Below are 23,269 nucleotides of genomic sequence, written 5' to 3'. Positions count from 1 at the left end.
GGGAGCTTGGAAATCCTGTGACAAGTTGGGCCTGCGCTTGTGGAAACCCCAAGCAACTTGAAGTAGTGGCTCCCACCCTGGCAAAGCTTCGTTATTCCTGGCCCGGGCACAGGGGCCTTGGCCAGCAGCCTCCCAGCCCGTCTGCTCCTTCTTCATCCCGGGCCAGCACCCACACCCGTGCTGCCGCCCAGGCGGCTGGGCAAACACTCCGGGCAGGCACTTGGGGCGGCTGCTCCGAGATTGCCAAGAAAGGAGCCAAACTAGGGAGGGAGGGAGGACCTGTAAAAACCAGTATTGCCTACTGAAAGGATTTTCTGTAGGAATGAAGAGAAGTGGAACTGATGGTTGAACGCCTATGTTTTTTTTTTAATAACAGTTTTATTGAGATACTTTCCTCAGACCATACAATTCACGCATTTAAAGTGGACAATTCAATGGTTTTTAGTACATTCACAGACCAGCCATCACCAGACCAACTCCAGAATATGTTCATCACCCTAAAAGTAAACCCCATTACCCAAAAACTCAGCCTAACCCCCAGCCCTCAGAACCCCAGTCTACTATCATGAATGCTGATCTTAATGTATGACCACAGATACTTACTGTGGTATTTTAGCCCAACTATGTTAAATAATATTTAGTATACAGATGTCTTTTTTTCTTCAAATGAGCTGAAAATATTCCTCCAACTATAAGACAGCAACTCTCTGACTGCTGATAGACAAATAAGTTGCTGTTTCTGCATTTATTAAAGGTTTTTTTTTTCTCTTTTATATGTGACTATAGTCAAAAGATCCCAGAAATGGTTGTGGATGGGGTGATCAAGTAAGACCTAATTCATTTATTTATTCAACAAATATTTCTTGAGTGCCTCCTATGAGTCAGGCACTGTTCTAGGATCTTAGGCCACATTAGTGAATACAGCCTAACAAGGTCCCTGCAGTAGGTCACTCCGGCACAGGACACCTGAGAAGTGTGTGGCCAGACAGAAGCAGCTGCTTTGGGGGTCTATGAGTTATCTTTGCTCTACAATGAGGTAAACAGCTGCTTCTCCAACAGGACATAGGAACTTGGAGTCCAGTAGAGAGGAGAAACTTTGGAGCAGGAAAAGACAGGGTTTCTCCCAACCCACGAAGAGGAGGTAGGCATAGAAAAAAGGATACACTTTATGCCAAAATTATATACTGGTGACTGCTGGATAGAGGGATTGCAGGTGATTTCTTAGTTAATATGTGCAATGAGAATGTGTCATCTTAAGAAAATAGAGATGCTCGGAGTTCGTACCCAACAATTGGAACGAAGATAAAAGAAGTGAAAAGTTGATTATGACAGGTTTGGTTGTAGGAGAAACAGGTATTTTTTCATGACCTCTTATCTCTTCCTCTCCATGAAACTTGGTTCTTTCTCTCAGCTGGTTTTTACATGGGCCTCTTTCCCCTAAAATGGGCTTTGCATCTCTCTTCAGAATCCTCCAGGCCCCTTCTCCCATTTGGACCTTGCTTCAGAGGAAATGCCCAGTAAATAATGAATGCTGAAGTATATGTGATTCTCTCCCAAAGTAAGGATAACCCATTGTGTACCTTTAAAAATGACTGAAAGCTAATGCTACTTTGCATCAGTACCGTGTTAATGCAGTTCAAGCAAATCACTAAATGTTAAGTGACATTTCTGTTGAAGAATTACTTTGACCTCCTCAGGAGTGGCGCAGTTAAGGAGAATTATTCTAAGAATAATGTAGTGTAAAGATATATGGCACTTTAGTAAAAGACACTTAATTTAACAACTGAAATACAAGGGTTGTTATTACCTGGAATTTCCAGGCAGTGTTTTGAGTTAAATCCATTTTTTTTTAACCTTTCAGTGCCTCCTCAGGGCAGGTCCAGACTGCCTGAGGACAAAGTTTTACCTTAGTTCTGACCTCGGTAATGTCCTGTCAGGCTGGGTCATGGAAACAATGAAAACAGTTATTTTAAAATTTATGCTCTGACCAGTCATATGTTATTACAGATCGCTGGTCCACCACCACCTACGTGAGCAGGCAAAACAACCCCCGAGCCACTGCAGGTAAGAACCTGAACTCCCCTTTTCTAGCTACCGATGGAAATGAAGCTTGTATACATGTGGTCTGTCTTTCCAAACCCTTGCCATTTGGTTTAGATTTGGATAGAAATATTAAGCCAGTGATGTCAACAGAAGATACTGCTCAAGGTAAGTTGTAAGTAAAGTAAGGAAGCCATTAAGTAAGCAAATGGCTCACCTGTCGTCAATCCCTTTTTGTGGAGGTTGATAGAAATTCCTAAGCATTCAATAACTAGGCTTTTATAAAGCTGAAAAGGAATACTCTTTGGGGTTGATACCTGAGGAAGTAGGGTAAAAGGAAGAAATGTTCATCACTTCCCAGGAAGTGCTTGGCTACTCCTATGATATGGGGAACAGAAATACTTTCTCCCCCAGGAATTCTCCTGTGCATTAGGACACTCCCTGGCTCCTCTTTCTTCAGTTCTGTGTCACTGCCTTAAAGGTTTGGCCCAATCACTGGGAATGCTCAGGGATGAAGAAAGTTCTCTGCAATGCTGTTGAGGCCTGCAGAGATTAGAAAGGAAAATCAAACAGGGTTAGATGCTTTTCCACAAACTCTGCTCAGGGCCTGGACCATGAGCTGAAACAATTGATTAGAAGTGCACGATTTCCTCTGCAGCTCTAGGACACTAGGATGGGGATCTGGGCCTCCAAAGAAAGAGTTCAGGTCTTACTCTTGCTGGGGGATATCTGTGTGTCCTCCAAGTGTTAAAAGATTTCTAGTGATTGCAGGTACTGTTTGTTTTGACACCGGATGGGAGCAAGGGCACCATGTGGTCCCTTGCACAGGGTTAGCAGCTTCCATGAGCTTCACAATTGCACCTTTGTCAATGTACATGCTATCAGCCTGGACAAAGAGCTTAAGAATCAGATTGTTGGGCAGGGCAAGGACTCAAGGCCATCCTAGGCTTTGGCTGGCCTAAGGGACTGTTCAGGCAGCCAAGCACAGGGCACTCCCTCCTCTTGTCCCGTTGGCCAGGATCCTTGCCTCCTCTGCCACCTCCAAAAGTAGAGCCAACCACAGAGAGCTTAGGTGACATCCAAGAAGAATCTGAACAAGGGGCATTTTCATCAGGGGGCAAAGGGAAGGGAAGAAGGCAGACTGCTGATTGCATGCAAATCAGCTGACACTGTGGAATCTCCTCAGGAATCCAAAGGCAGGATTCTCCCGGAGCTGCTTTCCAGAAATCTGCCGGAGTGCCTGTCAGCCTGGGTAAGCCTGCTGCTTAACATTGCTGCTCCGCAGCTCTGCAAACGCCTCCCCCCGCCCCAGCCACGACTGTCCTCCGGGGCACCACGATGGGGCACCAGAGTCTGGGGGCTGCCAACTTGTTTTAGCCTCTAGAAGATGTCTCTTCTTTGTCTGTTCTGGGGGTGTCACAGAGAAACTTTCTGCCAGTCCAGGTATCCAAGGACTCTCATGGGTTTGGGTCTGCTTGAGAAGCCCCCAGATGGGGGCAGCCCATGTCCCCACTTTGTCCACCCCAGGACCCGCCTCTGGGACAAAGCACAAATACCAGGCACACCACATGATTCAGACAAGCCTTGGGGGTAGTTCGCAGCAAGGCATATGACCTTTCCACTGCCCAAAAACTCAAGGGTATTTGCAGCATGTGACCCCATCCCCTTTTCTGACGTCACTGTTTGCAGGTGTGGGTAAAATTGCACTATTTCCAGAGTCTCCCACCTGGCCTTAGTCCGTGTCCATATCAATAGGTGTTTCTGAGGGGCGGAGAGAAGTTGTTCAGGGTTTTTTCCCCTTGACTGATTCCAGCCTCACAGGCTTGTTCGCCCCGGGTGGCAACATGCTTTCCCGCAGCAGTTACACCAGGTCTCTAGCTCTGAGTCTTTGTTTCTTCTTCCATCCTTTCTCCTTCATGCTCCCAATAACTCTGCTGTCTCTTGGTGGCCCAAGAGATGCTCCCAGCTACTTTTTTACCTTCAAATTCTACCCATTTCTGCTGTTCCTCTTCCTCTACCATCATCCCTGCAACTTTGCTCTGAGCACCTCAGACCCTCCACCAACTCCCAGGGAATGCAGACCTGGCCGTGAACCCGGTGGGCTCCTCCAGGTGGGGGAATCCCTGGCACACCACGAGGAAAGGCAGGTCAGGACGTCTGGGCCTCTTGGATATCCTTCAACTGGCCCTCACCTAGTTATAATTGTGCCTATCAGCTGGAAAATCATCACCATGGAATGAGAAAAAACCATATAAAGTACATCTAAATTTCCCACAAAAAAAATGAATCCCTAACGGCATGCCAGATAGAGGTTTTTCCTCAATATCAGATTAACTCTGAGTGGTTGGGGATTCCCGAGCCCATTCATTGTTGGACAGAACTATCTAGAACTTAAAACCACTGTTGCTAATTCGTCTAATATACTGCTCCTCAAAGTGCGGTCTGAGGACCCTGCTTTCGGGGATTCTGGGAAGCTCTCCCTTCTCCAACTACATACCTGTGTGAGGCCAGATTTTCTTCCTATACTTCAACCAAAACAACCAATCACAAGAGATTGAAGGAACTGATATAAGATTCAACCTGCCTTTTATTGTACCAGACATTGAAGAAATTTGCCTGTCTTCTCACTGTACTCCTGTTTTAGAAAACAGTTGTTCTTCTTAAAAAAGTTAAAATACAAAAGAACTATTCTTATTTTTAAATGAATGAATAGTGAATTAGTTAATATTCTGTTTCAAATGGAAGAATGCACAGTTTTAATTTCCAATCTGAGAAAAATCAATAGATATACCCATACAAACAACAGCTCTTCTGGGTCTTCAATAATTTTTAAGAATGTAAGTTTGAGAGACTTTAAAATATATGAAAGGAGCTTTCATGCCCTCCTGTATGGCTCATCTTTTCTAGGATAAATTTCCCCAGTTCCTCCAACAGGTCCTCACGTGACCTGGCAGTGCATTCTCTAACTACACTGCTGTCTGTTAATGACTCGGAACAGGACATCCGGAGCAGAACACAGTGCCACGGGGTCGTGTGCCAGGGAATTGCCGCTTTTGTCCTAAATGCTCTGCCTCTATTAGGACATCCCAAGTGCCATTTGGGGGAAGCTCTGCCTCACCATCGTTCCATCTCTTACTGAACTGGCAAAAACTAGAGTCCCAGGATTTTTCCTCTTGCACTCTACAGAATCAGCTCACACCACTCCTGTCTTCGTGCAATTGAGTCTTTGCACCCACTTTACTGTATCACACTTATCTCTAGTAAACTCTCCCGTAGTCTAGTCTGTTGCCATCTTCCTGAGTCCTAACTCTCATGGAGTATAGTACTATCCTTCCATCTTTTCTGTCTTCCACGAAATTAATATGCTCCTGTCCCCATTCTAGTCACTGATAAAAATACATCATATGGGACCGAGTCTCATAAGCCCCACTAAACACTTCATGAGTGTTTACTGCACCCCCCCTGCCAGGCACACGCAGCTATGTATGGATCTAATGATGTTGCCATTGGCCTCTGTATTTCATCCTCTCCTGCACAGGACACCAGATAAACAATGCACGAGTGATTCCTGCTACCCCCTCCCCTCTGCCCTCTGCCCACAGGTGTGACTTCACACATTCCCAGTTTAAGCTACTGCCCCCACTGCAGAGGAATGCTCTTTAATAAATATATATATTTACTGAACATGCTATATATCTGACACTGGGTAATGTGTTAGAATGACAAAGGCAAATCAGATACTTCCAGGGTTTAGAATTCTGCTGTTGAAACTTCTGCCTTCAGAGGTCCACACGCTCCTTCTCCAGGAGCAACAGCAACGCCACTGCCTCCCAGGTCCACTGCCAGGCCCCCACCCCTCCTACCAGGGCCCGCTTAGCATGGCTGTTCCAACCGTACTCCCAGAGAGAGGCAGGGCGGGCGTGCTCCTGACAATTTAAGTGATTGCTGGGTGACTTCTCTTCGGCACCATGCCTTTGCTGTTGGCTCCATGGTACCACGAGTCTGTTTAATCAAATAAGCTTCGCTGGCCTGGACTTTTAACTGTGGCATTAGTGTTTCCATGAGAAAAGGCTGCCAGGTCCTAGACAAATATCCCACCCCCAGTTTTGGAGGGTAACCCACTGTGGACCTGGGGCAATCGTTCCTCTGGCAGATGGCTCGCAGCCAGGGCCTCACCCTGTGCTCAGCCCTCCCCAGCAGCCCTGGTGTGCTGGCTTCCGCGCAGCTGCAGCTGCTGTCTGCTGCAGGAGGAACCCTCCATGGGAAACGTGCAGCCCTCGGGGCATGAAGCCAGGCTGAGGGAAGGGAGGTGTGGGGACTCCTCCAGCCCCCCAGGACTGTTGCCCCTCAGACTGTCACCTCCTCCTAAAACCTGCACCTCGGGGAAGCCACTGGGGAGAAACCAGGGAGCTGATGGGCCGCCGATGCTGCTGCCCCATAAAACTTTAGGGTCCTAATGGCTGTGTGTGGCAGCACCCACTTGGGTCTGTGCTGTGTCTCCCAGATGTGCCTTAGAGCAGGGACGGCTCCGGGCCCTCACTTTATGGGAGGTCCAGGGAGAGTGCCTTTTGGAGGCCTAACTGAGCTCCCATGACTGCTCCTCGTGAGTGATAATCAGTGGTGGTTAAGTGCAGGCCCTGGAGCCTGCCCGCCGGGGCCGCAGCATCGGCTCTGCCGCCCTGTGCATCAGTTTCTCACCTGTAAAATGGGGCCACAGTTGTCCCTAACTCACAGTGTGGTCAGTGCCTGGCATGAAGCATGTGCTCAGTAAATGGTAATGTACATTTTTAGCATGGAAATTGTTCAGAACCAATAGTTCTCTGAGACACTATTTTCTAAGATGACCAAGCAAGGATCGTCATAAAAGTGATTCCGTTTTTTAAGACTGCCTTACACTTTTCAGAGTGATTTTGTATGCATTTACCTTGCTGTGAGACAAGGCAGGACAAGGCTTTGTGACCTCCGCTTTACACAGGAGAAAACTTCAGACGAGAGAAGGTGGGGGAGTCCCACAAGCCCGCACCTAGTGTTCAGTAGACCCAGGGCATGTCTTCCCATTTCCTTTTCCCCGTGCCACCCAAACTCCTCCACAAATGTGCTCACACGTTTACTCCCCATTACTATCAAGTCCAAAAACACCAGGTCTCAGCTGTCCAGATATATTCCAGCCCTTGGCTTTTGAATAAAAGTGATGTGTTTCAAAGTTGTCCCAAACAAATGAAAGTGCCATTAATAGAAAGATAGGCTTCCAAGACTGGAGGAAGAGGCTTGGAAATCTCTGATGTCCAGGCATTATTTATCTCCTGCAACAGAGCATCCAGCATTCTAATTCTTGAAAACATTCAAGGGTGCTGAAAGCCTTGGCCTAAAACAGATGTCAGCAGCCTGTTTTACTAAAGAAAGGGCAAAGCAGGGATTTTTACCAGCAGATGGCGATAGAGTAATAAGGCTAAAAAAGCAAAATGTTCAAACATATAAATCATAAATATTTTGAACATGGAGGTCATTTCACTCATGTGCTAATGTTATTCACAAAGAAATTAAGGTTCACAGAGAGTATCTGATTTGTTTAAGGTCATACACCTGGTTAATGGCTGAGCCAAATTAAACCAATTCTCACCATTAAATCAGAATGTGCAAGAGAGCCAGACTGCCTTTCAAAACAGCCTGGCATCTTAATCATGTGATGAAAACTATCACTTCTTTTGAGTGTGTTAATAATTCCAGCACGCAGCAAAACTGACGGCCTTTAAGGAACAGTTGATTACGCCCTCAGTTTTCAGCTTTCTGTGCTGGAAATGGAGAGAACAGCCATTTTGGTATCCTTATGAGGCTTCCTAATATGCTGGTGCTGCCTCTGAGCCCCTCCCAACTGTGATTCCTCAGAAAAGATCAGGGACTATTGGGTAAGAATCTTGCCTTCCACTTCTTCAGCACCAGTGTGCAGGGAGGGTGGTAAACATGTTACTCTACATAGAATGCCAGGTGCCACTTTGCTTTATCCTGCTTGAGGCACAGCGAGCAGCAGAATGTCAGGTAGTGAGTGCACAGCCAGTCCCTCTAGGGGCCACATTTGTCCTGCGTAGTTCCACAGAGGAGAACATAATGGATTGGTGAGCCAAACATGCCTACAATGATGTTGGTGCATATTGGTGCTTATGAAATGTGGATGGAGGGATGGAGGGATGGATAGATGGAGGGAGAAAGACTTCAAACCCCAGTGAAAAATTTTCTCAGAGTCTCAATAGTCTAAGAAGGGGCATGTTACCTTGGTTGGGTATGTAATGAGTTCCCTGTCTCTGGAGGTGTTCAAGCCCCAGCCATCTACTCACTTGGTAGGGATGTTGTAGAAGCATGCTGGAGAGGGGGGTTGGTTTGGATTGGATGAGCTTTTAGGTCCCCCTAAGTCCCAGGATCCCTATTATTCCATTATTCTTGGTGCACAGTGAAAAAAAGAGAAGGGCAAGATGTCTTTGGCTTTAAGAGATCTAAATGAGAAAATCACACAAATTTCAGGTTGCTTCTTCCAAAAGTCTGCTCCCACGCCCCTTTACTGAACTGCCACAGTTCGAACACTTATCCTCCTGGCGGTTCACTTGAGAGGGTCTGCTAGTTTGATGCAAATAACAAATTTGTTTCTTTTAATTTTGACAATCAGGGGAAACTGACTTGTGGAAACATGGATGGGCCCTTTTAGATACAGGTAATTATACAGCCCAGCCTCCTGGTCATGAAGGTACCAGGCTTTTCATAGGATCACAGAACTAGGAGGATCTAATAATACAGCTGGTGGCTCAGAGGCCAAGCTCAGCCGGAACAGCCTTTCCAGGGGCTTTCACCCCTGGTGTTAGGGCCTGAGGACCACGTGAGGGGCCACACTGAAACCCCCACAGGGAGGCATGAAGACAAGGAGTCAGAGGAAGCGAGTTCCCCGCCCCAAAATAGGTTGAGACACTCAGTCCTTCCAGGAGCAGGTTTTGACTTTCTATTTCTCCTTCCTTCTTTACAAAATGGTGTTTGGGTTTTCCACCTGAGTGAGTGTTGTTCCCTGTTTACTGCATTAAGTGTTTGAAATCCAATAAGAAACACTGGGTTCCAGCTCTTGGTCCAAGAGCAGATTTTACTGGGAGGCGAGAGGCAGAGCGGAGGAAAGACTCAGGTCCCTGGACTTGGATTTCTTCCCCTCCCTCCACGTGCAGCCTTGGGCCGCTTCCCTGAGAGGCTTGCCTGAGAAATGCCCTTGGACACCCAAAGGGAATCTTGTAAATGATTTGAGGAAGTAGGGATGAGCAAACTGAACTTACATGGGAAGAGGAAATCGTGTGCTTTGCAGATTGGAAGCACTACCATGCCTGGAGAAAGCCCACTGCAGGCAAGAGAGAGCCCCCATACCTTCCTCTGCTGGGCGTCCTGGACTCAGGGAGACTCACTTCTGGGGCTCCAAGTTTCCATCTGCCTGAGAAACTCATTGGCCTTACCAAGCCTAAAAAGATTCTTATTTATTAATTCTTTTGTGTTCATTTTCTTAAATGATATATTTGTGAACTGGCTCCCACGTAAATGGATCTAAAAACCCTTGAAGCTGAAATTTCACACACACACACAGCGCCTTTCAAAGCATGAAACCCTTTTGCATCTTTACCTCTAAATTCCTGGAGTTCCTGGAGGGGGATGGGCTGCATCTGAGACTCGTCCTCGTTGGCATCGCTTGTATCTTGCCTCTCCTCTGCCACCTCCACCCAACCTTCATTAGATTGTCTTCTTGCATCTCACTTATTGTTCATTGACTCAACCACGAAATGTTGACGGAGAACCTGCAGGTGGTGGGCACAGTGAGGGTTTATATGATGAGCAAGACACATGCCCTGACCTTGAGAACTTCAGACTTTTACACCGGCAGAGTGCTTAATGCTTTCAGATAAGGAAACTAAGTCTCAGATGGACTCAGTTAGCAGGCAACAGAACTCAAGTCCTCTGACTTCAAATCCATCTGAGCACCCAGGAGAGTACTGTACTGAGTCTTTAGTGGGCTTTCGGCAAATTATTCTTGTTTCTTATGATAGGGGTGCTGTGGGGAGGAGCAAGTTAGCAGCAAGCCAAGAGCCTGAGCTGGGTGTGAATATCCAGTATATCCCCTTCCCTGGGGTAAAGCCAGATGCTTCCTGTTCCTGTGAGTCACCAAAAGTTTTACTACTCTTCCCAGGATTTGTTCAGAAAGAAGAATTAAGCACACAGTCTTCGGAGCCAGTATCCCAGGGAGATCCCAGTAAGTTAACTGACAACTAGAAACCCCACTGTGGCTCTGACATCCGATCTGCTCTCTCCTCTCCACCCAGTCACTCCCCACCCAAATCCTTCTCTCTCCTGCCCTAGGTCTATTTATCTCCTCTCCTCTGTCACTTTGTTCTAAAGGGGGAAAGAGAAACTTTGGAAGGATTTAAACTGTTTGTGTGCATGAGGGGAAAGGGATCAGAGTTTTAAAACATCTCTATGGCAACAGGGTGGGATGGAATGGGAGGCAAGGGTGGATGAAAGGAGGAGACCGGCTGGCCAGCAGGGATGCTGGTCCAGTGGAGACAATGGTAGACAGAGCTCTGAGTTGGAAGTGGAAATGCAAGAAATAGGCAGGTTCAAGGGACAGGGAAGGGAGACTCTAGAGGGCTAGAAGTGGAGGTGCAAGGGAGGTAGCAGTTAAAGACATGAGCAACTGGGATTAACGGTACTGCCATGAGGACGCCTGTGGACAGAGCAGGTGGAGAGACAGGGCGATCATTTATGTCTATCATCTTCCCTGAGACATTGGGGTTAGTAAAGAGTTGACTATCCACATCTGACATTCAAGGAAAACAAAAAGAAAAACATCCTAGCTGGAAATTTAGAGTTGGAAGTTGATGAGCTATGGTTCAAAATCAAGGCTATGAGAAGAGATGTGACCTAGGGAGACAGGACAGAGCAAGAAGGACCAGAAGACTTAACCCTGAAGAACTTCCATACTGAATAGGTGGGACAGGAGCCCCCGGAGGATACCAGAAAGAGGGACCCCAGGAAAAGAGGAAAAGCAGAGGGGAGTACTGTGTGTGATAAACTTAGAAGAGTGCCTGTGAATTCCCTCAGAAAGTCAGTACCAGGCAGCACCCAGTGGGCAGTGAGCCTCAAGTCAGTGTGTATGAGAAACATCTGAAGGCATTTTAAAGACACAAACATGCTCAGTTCCTGCCTCATCCTCAGTGAATCCCTGGATCTTACTACACAAAATGTGGTCTGAGGACCAGCAGCATTACCTGGAAGCTTGTCAGAAATGCAAAATCTCAGGCTGCACCCCAGACCTACCGAATCAAGTGGCTCCTTTGCACACTAACCCTTGAGAAGCACAGCCCAGAGAGATTCCCATGCATCTTTACTGGTTGAAGCTGCATAAGCAACTCTGATACGTACCCAGAGTTAAGAAATACTGGCCTAACGTATTGGACAACACAAAGGCATTGATCTATACAGTTGTACTGTGTTGGAGAAAACCAAAGCAATCCAGAAAATTGATGGACTGATTCCTGCAGACTCTATACCTTACTTTTTCTTCCTCATCCTCCAACCTCTCTCCCTGTGACCCAAAATAAATCACTCAGGCTGAGCATTTCATAACCCCAGTTCTACCCTTTGGTACTGATGTTATCTTCAAATCAGCATGTTTCCATCTCTGTATGAGAAAGTCACTAGGTCTCAGTGAGCATGCGCCCTGAGCCATGACCACTGTCATTAAAACCTTCTGGGAAAGGGGGAGCAGAGGTGACCTGATGCTAGTCACCAGGCTAGTGATAAAGAGAGCTAAGCAAAAAGAGAAACATCTCACCTTCTTAAAACCTAGCTATGAAATAAGCACATCAATCCTGAACACAGTTCAAGATGTAAGAAATAAGGAGAAAAACTGTCCATGAAAAACCGTAATCAAGGTGTTCTGCCAATGGGTTTCAGCCCTGGGCAAGTTCACTATGGATTCAATGTGACCAAAGAAATGACAGTAGAATGTTATTGGGGTGAAAGGCTTATACCCACGGTGGCAGTTCTATCACTAAAATCCTGTCCACTCAGAGCGAGTCTGCATGCAGCAAGCTGGTCTCTGCCTCTGGGCCTCTCTGCCTCTGGGCCTCTGTCCTCTGTGCTGCCACCACTCCAGCCTCTGCTCTGTTCTCTTGCAGCCTTGCAGCCGTGCCACCGAGTCGCCCAGAGCACTTGGTGGAGCTCTTTATATAGAGTCAATAGCAGCGTATTGCCCACACGTGTGTAGTGAGCTAGCTGACCAGGGCCAGGTGAGAATCCTGGCCATAGGAACTTTCATTTTAGCCACACTCCACCCCTCCAGAATTCTCTCCTCTCAATCTATGTGCCCTCAGTCCTCTGCAATGGTCCCTGTGTGAAAAAGCTGGAGCATTGTAACCAAATTCCATAGCAACAGAGGCTATGACAATATACAAATAACAAAAATTACAACAAATTATAATGACCCTCAAACCTAAGGAGATCCATTGCATCCTGGCTGTATTCAAACCAGTTCTACTCAAAGGAGTTAACCAAAAGGACCATGGGTGGGCCTTACAATACCCACCTTCTCCAGCCTCTCCAGCATGAAGTCTTGCAGACACACAGGCCAATCTTGTTGCTTTATCTCTGCCTTCTGCTTTCTCCTCAGCGGCTGGAACCACTGCTCCGGTCTCAACTGCCACAGCTCCAGTCCAATTTCTTTCTGTCTGCTCCTGCCTTTTCCAACCAGCACACATCTGGATCCTTGTGACCTTCACGAGGCCCTTTAAATTCTTCCTTTGAGAAGCAGACTGTATTTCCTTTTGTGCTTGAGCCTGAGGATAGAAGCAGAGCATGGGGAGGTGGCTGCACCGCTCCTGGAGGAACCTGCGGTTGCCTAGTCCCTCTGGCTTTCCCACCAGCTTTCAACCAGGTGGCATTCTCAACCGAGGAGGGGCCGATGCCTCTGGCACTGGCAGGGCCTTCACCCCGACCTGTTCGTCAAGGCTCTGCTCCTCCATTTCTGGGGCTGATGGCTCCACTGCATCCTTCACCTGCCCCATGGCACCTGGCAGTCTGCACTCCCACACTGCTTCTTCTCGTGCTGCTTTCTCTCAGGCTCTTTGTAGTGATGCCATTTCAGTCAGCTTTCTCTTGGGGTGGACCCCAGTCCTTCACCCCTTCACAGTACCACATGACCACAGGAGGACACTCGAATGTCTCCCCATCCATAGGTAAAGCCCGCTGGAACACTCCTTCCCTGAGGGCAGCCTGTTCTTTTTCCTTAGTCACCAATAAACCCTGCCGACTGTTGCTAATTGTCTTGCTAAAGGGTTTCAGCCCTGGGCAAGTTCACTATGGATTCAATGTGACTAAAGAAATGACAGTAGAGCGTTCTTGGGGTGAAAGGGTTATACCCAAGTTTATTTCCACGATGACAGGTGAATCACTAAAATCCCGTTCACTCAGAGCGAGTCTGCATGCAGCAAGCCGGTCTCTGCCTCTGGACCTCTGTCCTCAGCGCTGCTACCACTCCAGCCTCTGCTCTGCTCTTCTGCAGCCTTGCAGCCCTGCCACCATGTCGCCCATAGCACTGGGCGGAGCTCTTTACATAGAGTCAATAGCAACGTATTGCCCACATGTGTGTAGTGAGCCAGTCAACCAGGACCAGGTGAGAATCCCGGCCACAGGAACTTTCATTTTATCCACACAAGGCTACAAAAATCCATGTACTTTCTTCATTTAAAAAGAAAATCCCTTTTGGCCTTTATTCTAATTAACAGTATTAAGCAATAGTTTTCATTTTAAAAGGCATAGTGAACTAAACTGCTGACATCAGGAGGGAGAACCCCTCTTCAGGAGTGCTTCTCAAACTTTAATGTGCACACAGATCACCTGGAGATCTTAAAATGCGAGTCCGATTCTGCAGGTGTGGGTGGGACTTGGGGGTCAGCATTTCAAGCACAGGTGCCAGTGGGCAACGAGCCCTGAAGAACACCACTGCCACCTGCTGGCAACAATTCATATTGCAAGCTTAGGCCTGGGAAAGGATGAGTTGGCCCTGTTTGCGGTACAACAGGACAAGACATAGAGCAGTTCTGCCTCACTTTTGTTTTATCCGAGGCTTTAGGGACAACTGTAAACTGTACTTCTTGATTCTAGTTGCTTCTTCTAATCTTCACGTCAAGGATCACGTTTGGATGTAGCAGTTTTAAGGCGACAAAGTACAGGGGAAACCAGCGGAACAGGAAGAGTTGGTAGACACTGAATGTCCAGGCAGACAGGAGGTAAAAGCTTACAAGATCTGCTAAGGAGCTGAGGCACCAATTTCAGGTGCAATCAGTCAGGCCCAGAGTAGTCTTTGTCATCGCTTACTTCTCTGGTTTTCATTGCTGCGTACCACTGCAAGATTATAAAGCACATTTCAGATTTAACTTTTCTCCTTTATCTGCCAGTTCTATAGTATCACTTTGCAGTAAATATTCTGCTTAAAACTGTCAATGTCTGTCCATTTCTTGCTTTCATTTAAAAAAAACCCTCCCTGCCTGTGGACCCTCACCTCCTGGGGAACGGGAGGACCCCAGGCACATGGCAGCAGTGCAGCTGAGTGCAGGGAACAGAGCCCCGGGGCAGCTTCACGGACGACTGGGCAGCAGCTGAGAGGGATCCTGACTCACCTCGGCAGCTGCGCCCCCACCCATAGAGGACACTACCAACCACAAATTCCTAACTTTACTGTCTCTCTCTTGTTTTTTTCTCCATAGAACTCTGTTTTGAAATATTTTTTTCTCCCAAATTGCAGTTGTTAAATAATTCATTCCTCATTTTTTATTAATCAAAGAAATATATACCTCCTAATAAGAACTTCCGATCAACATTGAATAATCAGTTTTATCATACTGAAATGCTATAATTTCAGTCAAGAGCAAAGAAGACACTAAATTCTACTCATGAATGTGACTTCCTACCAATTCTTATTAGTGTCAAGGTTGAAAACAGCTTGCAGCCCCACCATTCCTCCCACCTCCGTCTTCCAAATGACGGAGAATATAGCCTTCATATATTTGCAGAGATCCAGAGAACCTAGCCAGAACAACTGTCCTCATCTTTATCACAACTAAAAGAAAGGGAAAAAAATCTTAAGATGGCTATAAACAAGTACTGATATCTATAGATACATATGGGTAATTTCTATGATTGCCTCACCCAGGGAGGTGAAGATTGGTATCAATTCCTCTTTCTACAATTCCTGCCCTCCCTTCAGCACTGACCTTTCCCACCTTTACAAAGACACAATACTTAATTCTAAAATGTTAGGATAAGAGTGAAAAGCCATAAGCTCCAGAGACTCAGTCTCAGTGGATCCCCACCTCTGGGGGTCTGAGCACAGGAAACCATCCTGAGGGCCTTCCCCAATTGGACTGGAAGGTCACTGCTTCTGAAGTCTGTAATTGTGGCTGCTACCGAGAATTCCAAAGCCGTTGTGGAAATGAGTCCTGGCCCAAGCATCCAGGAACTTGATGCCCAGTGAAAATCTGTTACTGATAGGAATAAATGAATACACCCTGTATCTTGATACTTCTTACTTTCTTTTCATTGGAATCTCAGGGGGTTCTGGTGGAGAAAGAGGGGAGCGAATAAAAGGAGAGATAATCAGAGTAACGGAGTCCTTTCCTGTTCCTCAGACTGCAAAGTTGACTTGTCATTTCTAATTGACGGGAGTTCAGGCATTGGCAAACGTCGATTCCGAATCCAGAAACAATTCCTGACTGATGTTGCCCAAGCTCTTGACATTGGTCCTGCCGGCCCACTGATGGGTGTTGTTCAATATGGGTAAGTGCTGCTCGGAATCCAGAAGCCAAGTGATGTCTCACGCTTGCTTTTGTGCCACAGATCATACCAATACACCATAGTACAGAATCCATTCTTTTCTCTAATACAAATATAAATGAAAGAAACACACAATCCAGATGCCATTTAAGAAATCCGAGTCTTCCAGAAGGGAAGGACAGCTAATAAGTACTTGTAAACAAATGACATTTGCACTCCGGATTGGTAGAGAGGATAATATTTGGGAACTGAGAGAGCTGGATTGAAGTCTCAGCCCAGCCGCTGCCAAGCAGAGTGGCCTCAGGCGAGGCTTTCACCTCTCTGGCCCTCAGTTTGCCCATCTATACATCAAGAAAGTGGACCCCTTCCAACCTCGACTACTAGAGCATTTGTTTGACGGACAGCGTCCTGTGCTCCCACCCATCCACCTTCAGGTCAGATGCCTATAGAACATGGTGCTTTGGATTGAACTTTCTCTTTTCTCTGGATAACCTTAGGCCTCTCCCCTGGTACTGGAAAGGTTCACCAGGCCAGTGCAGGAGACAGGGCGGGATGGGGACTGACTCTATCAGTCAGCTGGGCATCCAGGTGACTGCCCCCAATCCGTTTTATTCTCTTAGGGTAGAAACGGAAGGTTCACACTGACACTCAATCTCAATCTTTTCTCTTATTTGGGATAATAAATCTATCTTATTTCAGATATGAATAGGTTTCTCTCTAAAACACATATTTTGACGAATAATAAGCAATCAAAAAAATGAGCAAGCACAAATCTCATATAGTAGGTGGACTTTTGACCAAGAACCATTAAGGGCAAGATAATTATCTCACTTTCCACAAAGGACCCTCAGACACACCATGATCCTTCCTGAAAAGTAAAAGCATTTATATGTGACAACATCCAGAGGGTCTACAGACCCTTCACAATTTCCCCAAGGATCTCCAGGAGTAACATATTAAGCAAAATTGTTTTTTTCTGCACATCAAAGACACTAGAATATTTCTGCATGGTCAGAAGAAATCATCAAAAGCACTTTATTTTCATAAGAACCTAAAACATTTATATTTTAGCATTAAATTCCAATAACACATTGAGTACTATCTTCTGTTCCTGTGAAGAAAAATTAGTAGATGGGTTTACTGGCATTTGTATGCAGTCAGAGTCAAATATATGAAAATCACCAATTGTTGCAAATGCCAGCTCTCCATGTCAAATGATTTATCATGAGGACTTTAATTTGAAATAGGAAAATAAGATTTTTTAGACACTGTTTTCTTGTTTTCAAAATGTCAACCTGTTATCATTCCTGCATTACTTTTTAAAGATAGCAAATGGGTTAGCAGGCTTCTTTAGGGAAGGCACATAAGTGTTTTAGTGCCAGATGTCCCAGTCAGTTTTACTGGAGGGTTGATGCTTGGTGTGCCATCTTGCATTAAAAATAGCTGCTTTAAAAGCTCTGTATACCGAGGTTGATAGTATAATATGAAAATAAGGTGATAAAGATGCAAGAAGAAAAATAGGAGGAGAAAAGTGTTGTGTGCTGATGAGAACACGGATTAAAGAATGAATGTAGCAAAGAAGGAAAAACAACTCCATAAAGACTCCATCCCTTCAAAGAAATATTTTCACCATGTTTTCCTGATGTGGTCTTGGAGAAAAGCATTTACCTCCATACTTTCCGATTTCACTTTCTAAAAATGCCTTTGCTATTCATCTTTTTCTTTCCCATCCAGGGTCCTTATTAATTTGGAGGACTGAAAGGATATGTGTGTCTGTTTTCCTTCTCTTTATGCTTATAGAAGCTCATCTATCATCTTTACCCTCCTTGGGCCACAGGGTGGAGTGGAACCATGAACCAAGACAAGGGTATCTTGAATTCTGCCCTTAGCTCTGCTGTGTGACCATAAGCAAGTCACTTAACCTCTCCATGTGAGTGCTGCCGTCTGTAAAGGATGGAGGACAGGGGCCAGACCAGATGATTTATTAGGGCTCTGATGCTCTGCAGGTCGGTGGCTGGCTCTGTCCTCCAAGACACCAAATAACTGAATGTTGGGCTAACAGATGAGACAGGCTGCTTCTCCCTTCCCTCCAGCCTCAGGCTTGTCTTGCCAATGGGTCTCAAACCCAGGCAAGTTTGCTATGGATTCAAAGTAATCAAAGAAATTGACAGCAAAATGTTCTTGGGGTGAAAGGGTTATACCCAACTTTATTTCCAGGTGACAGGTCAGTCACTAGAATCCCTTTCACTCAGAGCAAGTCTGCAGGTAGCAAGCCGGTCTCTGCCTCAGGGCCCCTCTGTCTGCATAGCCGTCCTCTGGGCCTCTCTGCACAATTGTCCGCACAACTGTCCTCTGGGCCTCTGTCCTCAGCGCGGCCACCACTCCAGCCTCTGCTCTGCTCTCCTGCAGCCTTGCAGCCCTGCCACCATGTCATGCCCACAGCACTGGGCAGAGCTCTTTATATAGAGTCAACAGCCATGTATTGCCCACAGGTGTGCAGTGAGCTAGTCAACCACAGCCAGGTGAGAATCCTGGCCGCAGGAACTCTCATTTTATCCACAGGCTCCATTAGGTGGATGGTCAGTAGTGAAGTGATGGGTTGCATGGATGTTATATATCCATCAGTGGAATATGCAAACAAAATAAATTGGAGAGTGGCTCAGAAGGGTGGGAGGAGGCTGAAGAGGAGCTCCATGTACTTAGCTGCTCTCACTTGCGATTCCAGACACGGGGCTTCCTCACCTGGGGCACCTCCCTTCAATCCCTGCTTCACCAAACAGTTTGGTGCACAGACAGGGAGGGAATGGGGCAGGAAAAGGTAAGAAGGCAGAAGTAGATGCCAACAGGGGACCTGTCTTTTTGGAAAAGAAAAAGCTGAGGGGCTGGTGCTTAGCCAGTTGGGATCCGATTCCTGTCGGGGCGTTCTGGGCTTTCACCAGATTCTAAGGCCGCCTTGAAAACACTGGGGACCGGCCCTTCTCTTGGGGAACCACAGAGCTGAGCCTCGGGGCCTCAGAAAGCTCCTGGTTCCAACTCCTGAGTTACAGTGAGGAAATGAAGCTCTAAAGGAAATGACCACCCCGCCAAGAGCAAGCGCTCAGAGGCTTGGCCTGGGAAGCAGCCGGGCAGGCGGGAGGGCTCCGGCCCTGCAGTTCCCCTCTGCTCCGTTACCGCTGCTGCCAGCCCACAGCTCCCCCAGGGCTGAGTCAGAATTTAGATGTTTATATCTTAATCTAGACTTTTAGAATTTAAAAGACTCATACTAACTATAAATAGGAAACAAAAAGCAAATAAGAAATAAAAATGATCTAATTATGAAATACAGCACTCATTCTGCATCCTGATTCTGAAGACTCCCACACAAAGATATTTCAGGTGCAAGAATCAGAAAACCAATGCAGGTAGCCCAGGTGAAGGGAAATTTATGTCACAGGACTGACAAGGGGTTGGTCATGCCCTCTCTGTTTTCCTGGCATGGCCATGTCTCTCTTCTTGTTCCCTCCACTCTCCTCCCAGCAGACCAGCATTGTCCTTTGCCAGGCTCATGCTTTCTGCTCCTCCATACTTGCTCTGCCTGAGTTCCTACTTCTGGCCCAAGTCAGGGGGAGAATCTCAACCACTGTGGTTCTGGCATGCCTCCTCCTCCACATCACCCTTTTCTCCACATGCAGAGACTGGTAACCCACAATCTCATTAATCTTCTCTCCACGATCATCACATACCTCCAGTAAGACAGGTAGCATTGTCCTCAGAGAGGGTGAGTGACTTTCCCAAGAGCACACTGCTGAATGACCACTGGAAGAGGGTAGATATATCTTGGGTTAGTCCCTAAAATGTCAAAACAAATGGACTTCAAAGCAAAGATTTTGCTCATCCACCCAGAAAGCTTCTAATCCTTGAAGCTTTCCATCAACTGAAGACTGAGACGCTGTGCTTGAACAAAGTCACAGACCAAGCCCTTGTCTTGCAAATGTATTTAAATTTAGAATTACACAGCCAACAGGCTCAGGATTGCACTTACTATCAACAGGAATACTAAAAGGCTAAATGAAAGAACAGGCAGAGCACAGAGCTAGTAAGTGAACTCTAGCAAACGGAATGAGTGAAGCCAAGCAGCTTGCATGTTTACTGCCGCCCAGATCCACAGGTGCTAATATGATTTCATTTTAGTCTCCAATTTCACTATAAATGGAACAGAATTGCACATGTTCTTTTGAACTTCATAATCAACCCTGGGATATCAACATATCAACATTGGAAAGCAGTTATAGAATAAAGCGAAATGTTGGTTTGTCTTCATTTCCCAATGAAATAGACTTTTTTTCTGCTCATGTCTCTACGACAGGTGCCCTGTGTTTTAGGGAGTGGCTCTGAGTTGGACTGCGTCTCCTTACTCTCCTTACTTCTCTGCCAACCCAACCTCAGCCCCAGACTGAAGCCCCTGGTGTCAGGTCCTGTGTGGGGAACAGAAGGATGCTCCCTGAGGCTGTCCATGTCTGAATCCTTGGAACCTGTGAATGTCTTACCTCAGGTGGCCAAAGGGACTTTGTAGATGTGATTAAATTAAGGACAAGCTGGGAAAGTTATACGTGATCCTGACCTAATCAAATGAGTCCTTAAAAGCAGACTCCCTTTCCCAGCTATTGTCAGTCAGAGGGAGATGTGACTACAGAAGAATGGTCAGAGGGACCCCTGCTGGCTTTGGAGATGGAGGGAGGGGGACATGAACAAGGGATGCAGGTGGCCTCTAGAACCTTCTGTCTTGCCAGTGGGTTTCAGCTCCAGACAAGTTTGCTATGGATTCAATGTGACCAAAGAAATTGACAGCAAAACGTTCTTTGGGGTGAAAGGGTTTATTACCCGGCTTGTTCTCCCGGTGGTAGGTCGAGCACTAGCATCTCTACCTCTGCCCAGAGCACTGGGCTGAGCTCTCTATATAGCGCAATAATAGCTTATTGCCTAAAGGTGTGGAAGCAGTAGCCTAGCAACAGGCCAGGTACACCATCAGGTGGTTTAAGTTCAGTGAGGATCCTGGCCATGGGAACCCCAACTTCCCCACACCTTCCCAAAGGCATGCAGCTCTGCCAGGGAGACCCGTTTCAGACTTCTGACCTCCAGAGCTGTAACCTAACAAGTGTGTGTTGTTTAGGCCACTGAGTTTATGGCCCTTCGTTACAGAAGAAATAGGAAATTAACACACCTGGCAAGAATCATTCTGTCGCATTCTCTTGAGTATGCAGCGAAGGGGGGAGTGGAGAGACTGCCTGGGCCCTGACTCACGTTGGCAATACCTGGCAATACTTGGAGAGCTTTTCAAATGCTCATGCCCAGGCTCCATCACAGATCTATTTAACCGGAATCTGGCAATTACAAAGAAATTGGTATTTTAGTCTATAATTCTAATCTGTAGCCAAGGTTGAGAATCACAACCTTACCAGAGAGGAAGGGACAGCTCAGCTTCCTGGGGGTAGAGGGGCAGCACCAGGCCAGAACACAGGTCACTCCAACACCCACCCCACCCCCTGTCCAGGGCCTCAGTCCACAGTGCCTTTACTAAATTCATAGCACCCAGAGCAGTGCCTGTCACCCACCTGGAGGTCTCTCCAGGGCCTAATGGCACTTGCAAAGACCCCACTGTGCTGCTCCGCTCCTCGGAGGGACAGGCAGGGAGCCCTTGGCTCCTCAGGGACAGTCTCAAGGCTCAGTGAGCTGTGAGTACAATTTGCACAAGAATCTTATGCATTTTTTATTCCCCAACATAAAATTTTTTACCTGATATGCAAATAAAACACAGACTTCACTCGATTTCACCACTTCTACTCAGTGGTTCCTCCCATCTTCTATTGACTGGGTTTATCCCAGGGCCCCCCTGAGATCATTCTCCCTAGACCCCTACACCTCTAGATCATTCTTCTAGAGAAGCAGATGGTCACCCCAATGCAAATTAGAACCACTTGGGGAGTTTTTGGAAATCCCAGTGTCCAGACCAAACCTCAGATAGATTAAATCAGAATTTCTGAGTATTGGCCCAAGGCATGATTAATTTTCAGAGCTCCTTGGGTGAGCTCTGTGCAATCAGAAGGTGAAGGCACAAGTATTCCCAGGGGCCTGTGCTCTCATCTGGTGAATGCCAGACCCCTGTTCCCTTACATCCCCCCCAAGGTTACTAGCTTAGAGGGATGTGGGAGCGCCATCCCACCTCTTCCCATTTTTCCTTGGAGCTTCTCCAGACTTTTTATTGCCCTCCCATCCTCATCACTGGCAGCCCTACCACTGATTTTCTTGATTCTTACAATATCCTCTAAGACATTGATACTCACAGTATGACCCACAGTACCATCTGAGAGGTTGTTAGAAAGGCAAAACCTCAGACCTTACTCAGGACCTATAGAATCAGAATCTAAATTTTAACAAGATCCCCAGGTGATCAGATGCATGGCTGAGTTTGAGAAGTGCCAAGCTGTCTGTTGCCAAGACATTGCATGTTCCCAGCTGTGTGATGTGGTTACGGACCAGCGAACCTGATCCTGTTGGTTCGAGGGTAATTTTCAGATCAGCAGATTGCATGTCCACACTTCCTCCAGCTGAAAGAGGCATACTGGTTAATTTTCTACTTTTTGGTGGATGAGTGGAAATACTAACTACAAAGAAATGCTCATCTAAAAACAAATTTTTCTTTTACGACTCTGCTCCCCATCTCCGATCAAGTAGCTGTTTGGTGTTTTGGGGGCCGGGTAGAATGATTTCATTTGGAGCCAGATAATGACCTAAAGGGATGAGCCTGCCACCCAGCCTGCAGCTGCTGGCATGTCCTTATGCACCAGGGTCACCCGAGAACATCCTCCTGATTCCACAGCATGGTTCATCTCAGTGCTTAAGTCCATAAATCATCACATTTTAGCACTAAGAAAATTAAAAGGCTAAATATAGTCAGGTGTCTTGCCTGAGGGTTTCAGCCCCAGGCAAGTTTACTATAGATTCGGTGAGACTGAGAAATGACAACAGAACATTCTTGAGGTAAAAGGGTTTATACCCGGCTGAATTCTCACAGCAGTAGGTTGAGCACCAGATTCACGTCTGCATCAAGCAGTCTGCAGGTCCATAATCCACCTCCATCTCTGCCTTTGCCCAGAGAGCTGGATGGAGTTCTTTATATAGTGACTCAGTCAATAGCAGTTCATTGCTAAAGGGTGTGGAGGCTAGCATTAGCCTAGCAGTAGGCCACTTACATCATCAAGTAGTTTAGGTTCAGGTGAGGATCCTGGCCATAGGAACTTCCCTTTTCCCCACATCAGGTTATTTTATTGTAGCCTTAAGGTTGTGCCTTGCCAGAGGAAAGTTTAGAAAAGTTCTTGCTACAGGGAATATGATTAGTTAATATGTC

The 23,269-nt window shown here is 46.6% G+C and overlaps 1 protein-coding gene and 1 long non-coding RNA gene across 3 annotated transcripts in view; one reads left to right on the top strand and one right to left on the bottom strand.

Annotated features, from left to right (window-relative positions):
* Positions 1-12,818, bottom strand: part of LOC118970727 (uncharacterized) — a 143,897-nt gene extending 131,079 nt beyond the window's left edge. The window contains exons 1-2 of the long non-coding RNA XR_012121815.1: positions 12,641-12,818; positions 9,683-9,854 (exon numbers count right to left, since the gene is read on the bottom strand). This is a non-coding gene — a long non-coding RNA (uncharacterized lncRNA). The remainder of the gene's footprint in view (positions 1-9,682; positions 9,855-12,640) is intronic.
* Positions 1-23,269, top strand: part of VIT (vitrin) — a 103,046-nt gene that overhangs the window by 63,766 nt on the left and 16,011 nt on the right. The window contains exons 8-11 of one of the 2 annotated variants that reach the window (XM_073214367.1): positions 2,008-2,064; positions 3,227-3,292; positions 10,244-10,306; positions 15,741-15,888. In XM_073214367.1, the coding sequence (XP_073070468.1) occupies positions 2,008-2,064; positions 3,227-3,292; positions 10,244-10,306; positions 15,741-15,888 (334 nt within the window). The remainder of the gene's footprint in view (positions 1-2,007; positions 2,065-3,226; positions 3,293-10,243; positions 10,307-15,740; positions 15,889-23,269) is intronic. The other variant, XM_073214372.1, reaches the window with a different exon arrangement.

The sequence above is a fragment of the Manis javanica genome, chromosome 1 (genome assembly GCF_040802235.1).
Source record: "Manis javanica isolate MJ-LG chromosome 1, MJ_LKY, whole genome shotgun sequence".
NCBI lineage: Eukaryota > Metazoa > Chordata > Mammalia > Pholidota > Manidae > Manis > Manis javanica.
This window is presented reverse-complemented; position numbering and strand designations above follow the sequence as displayed.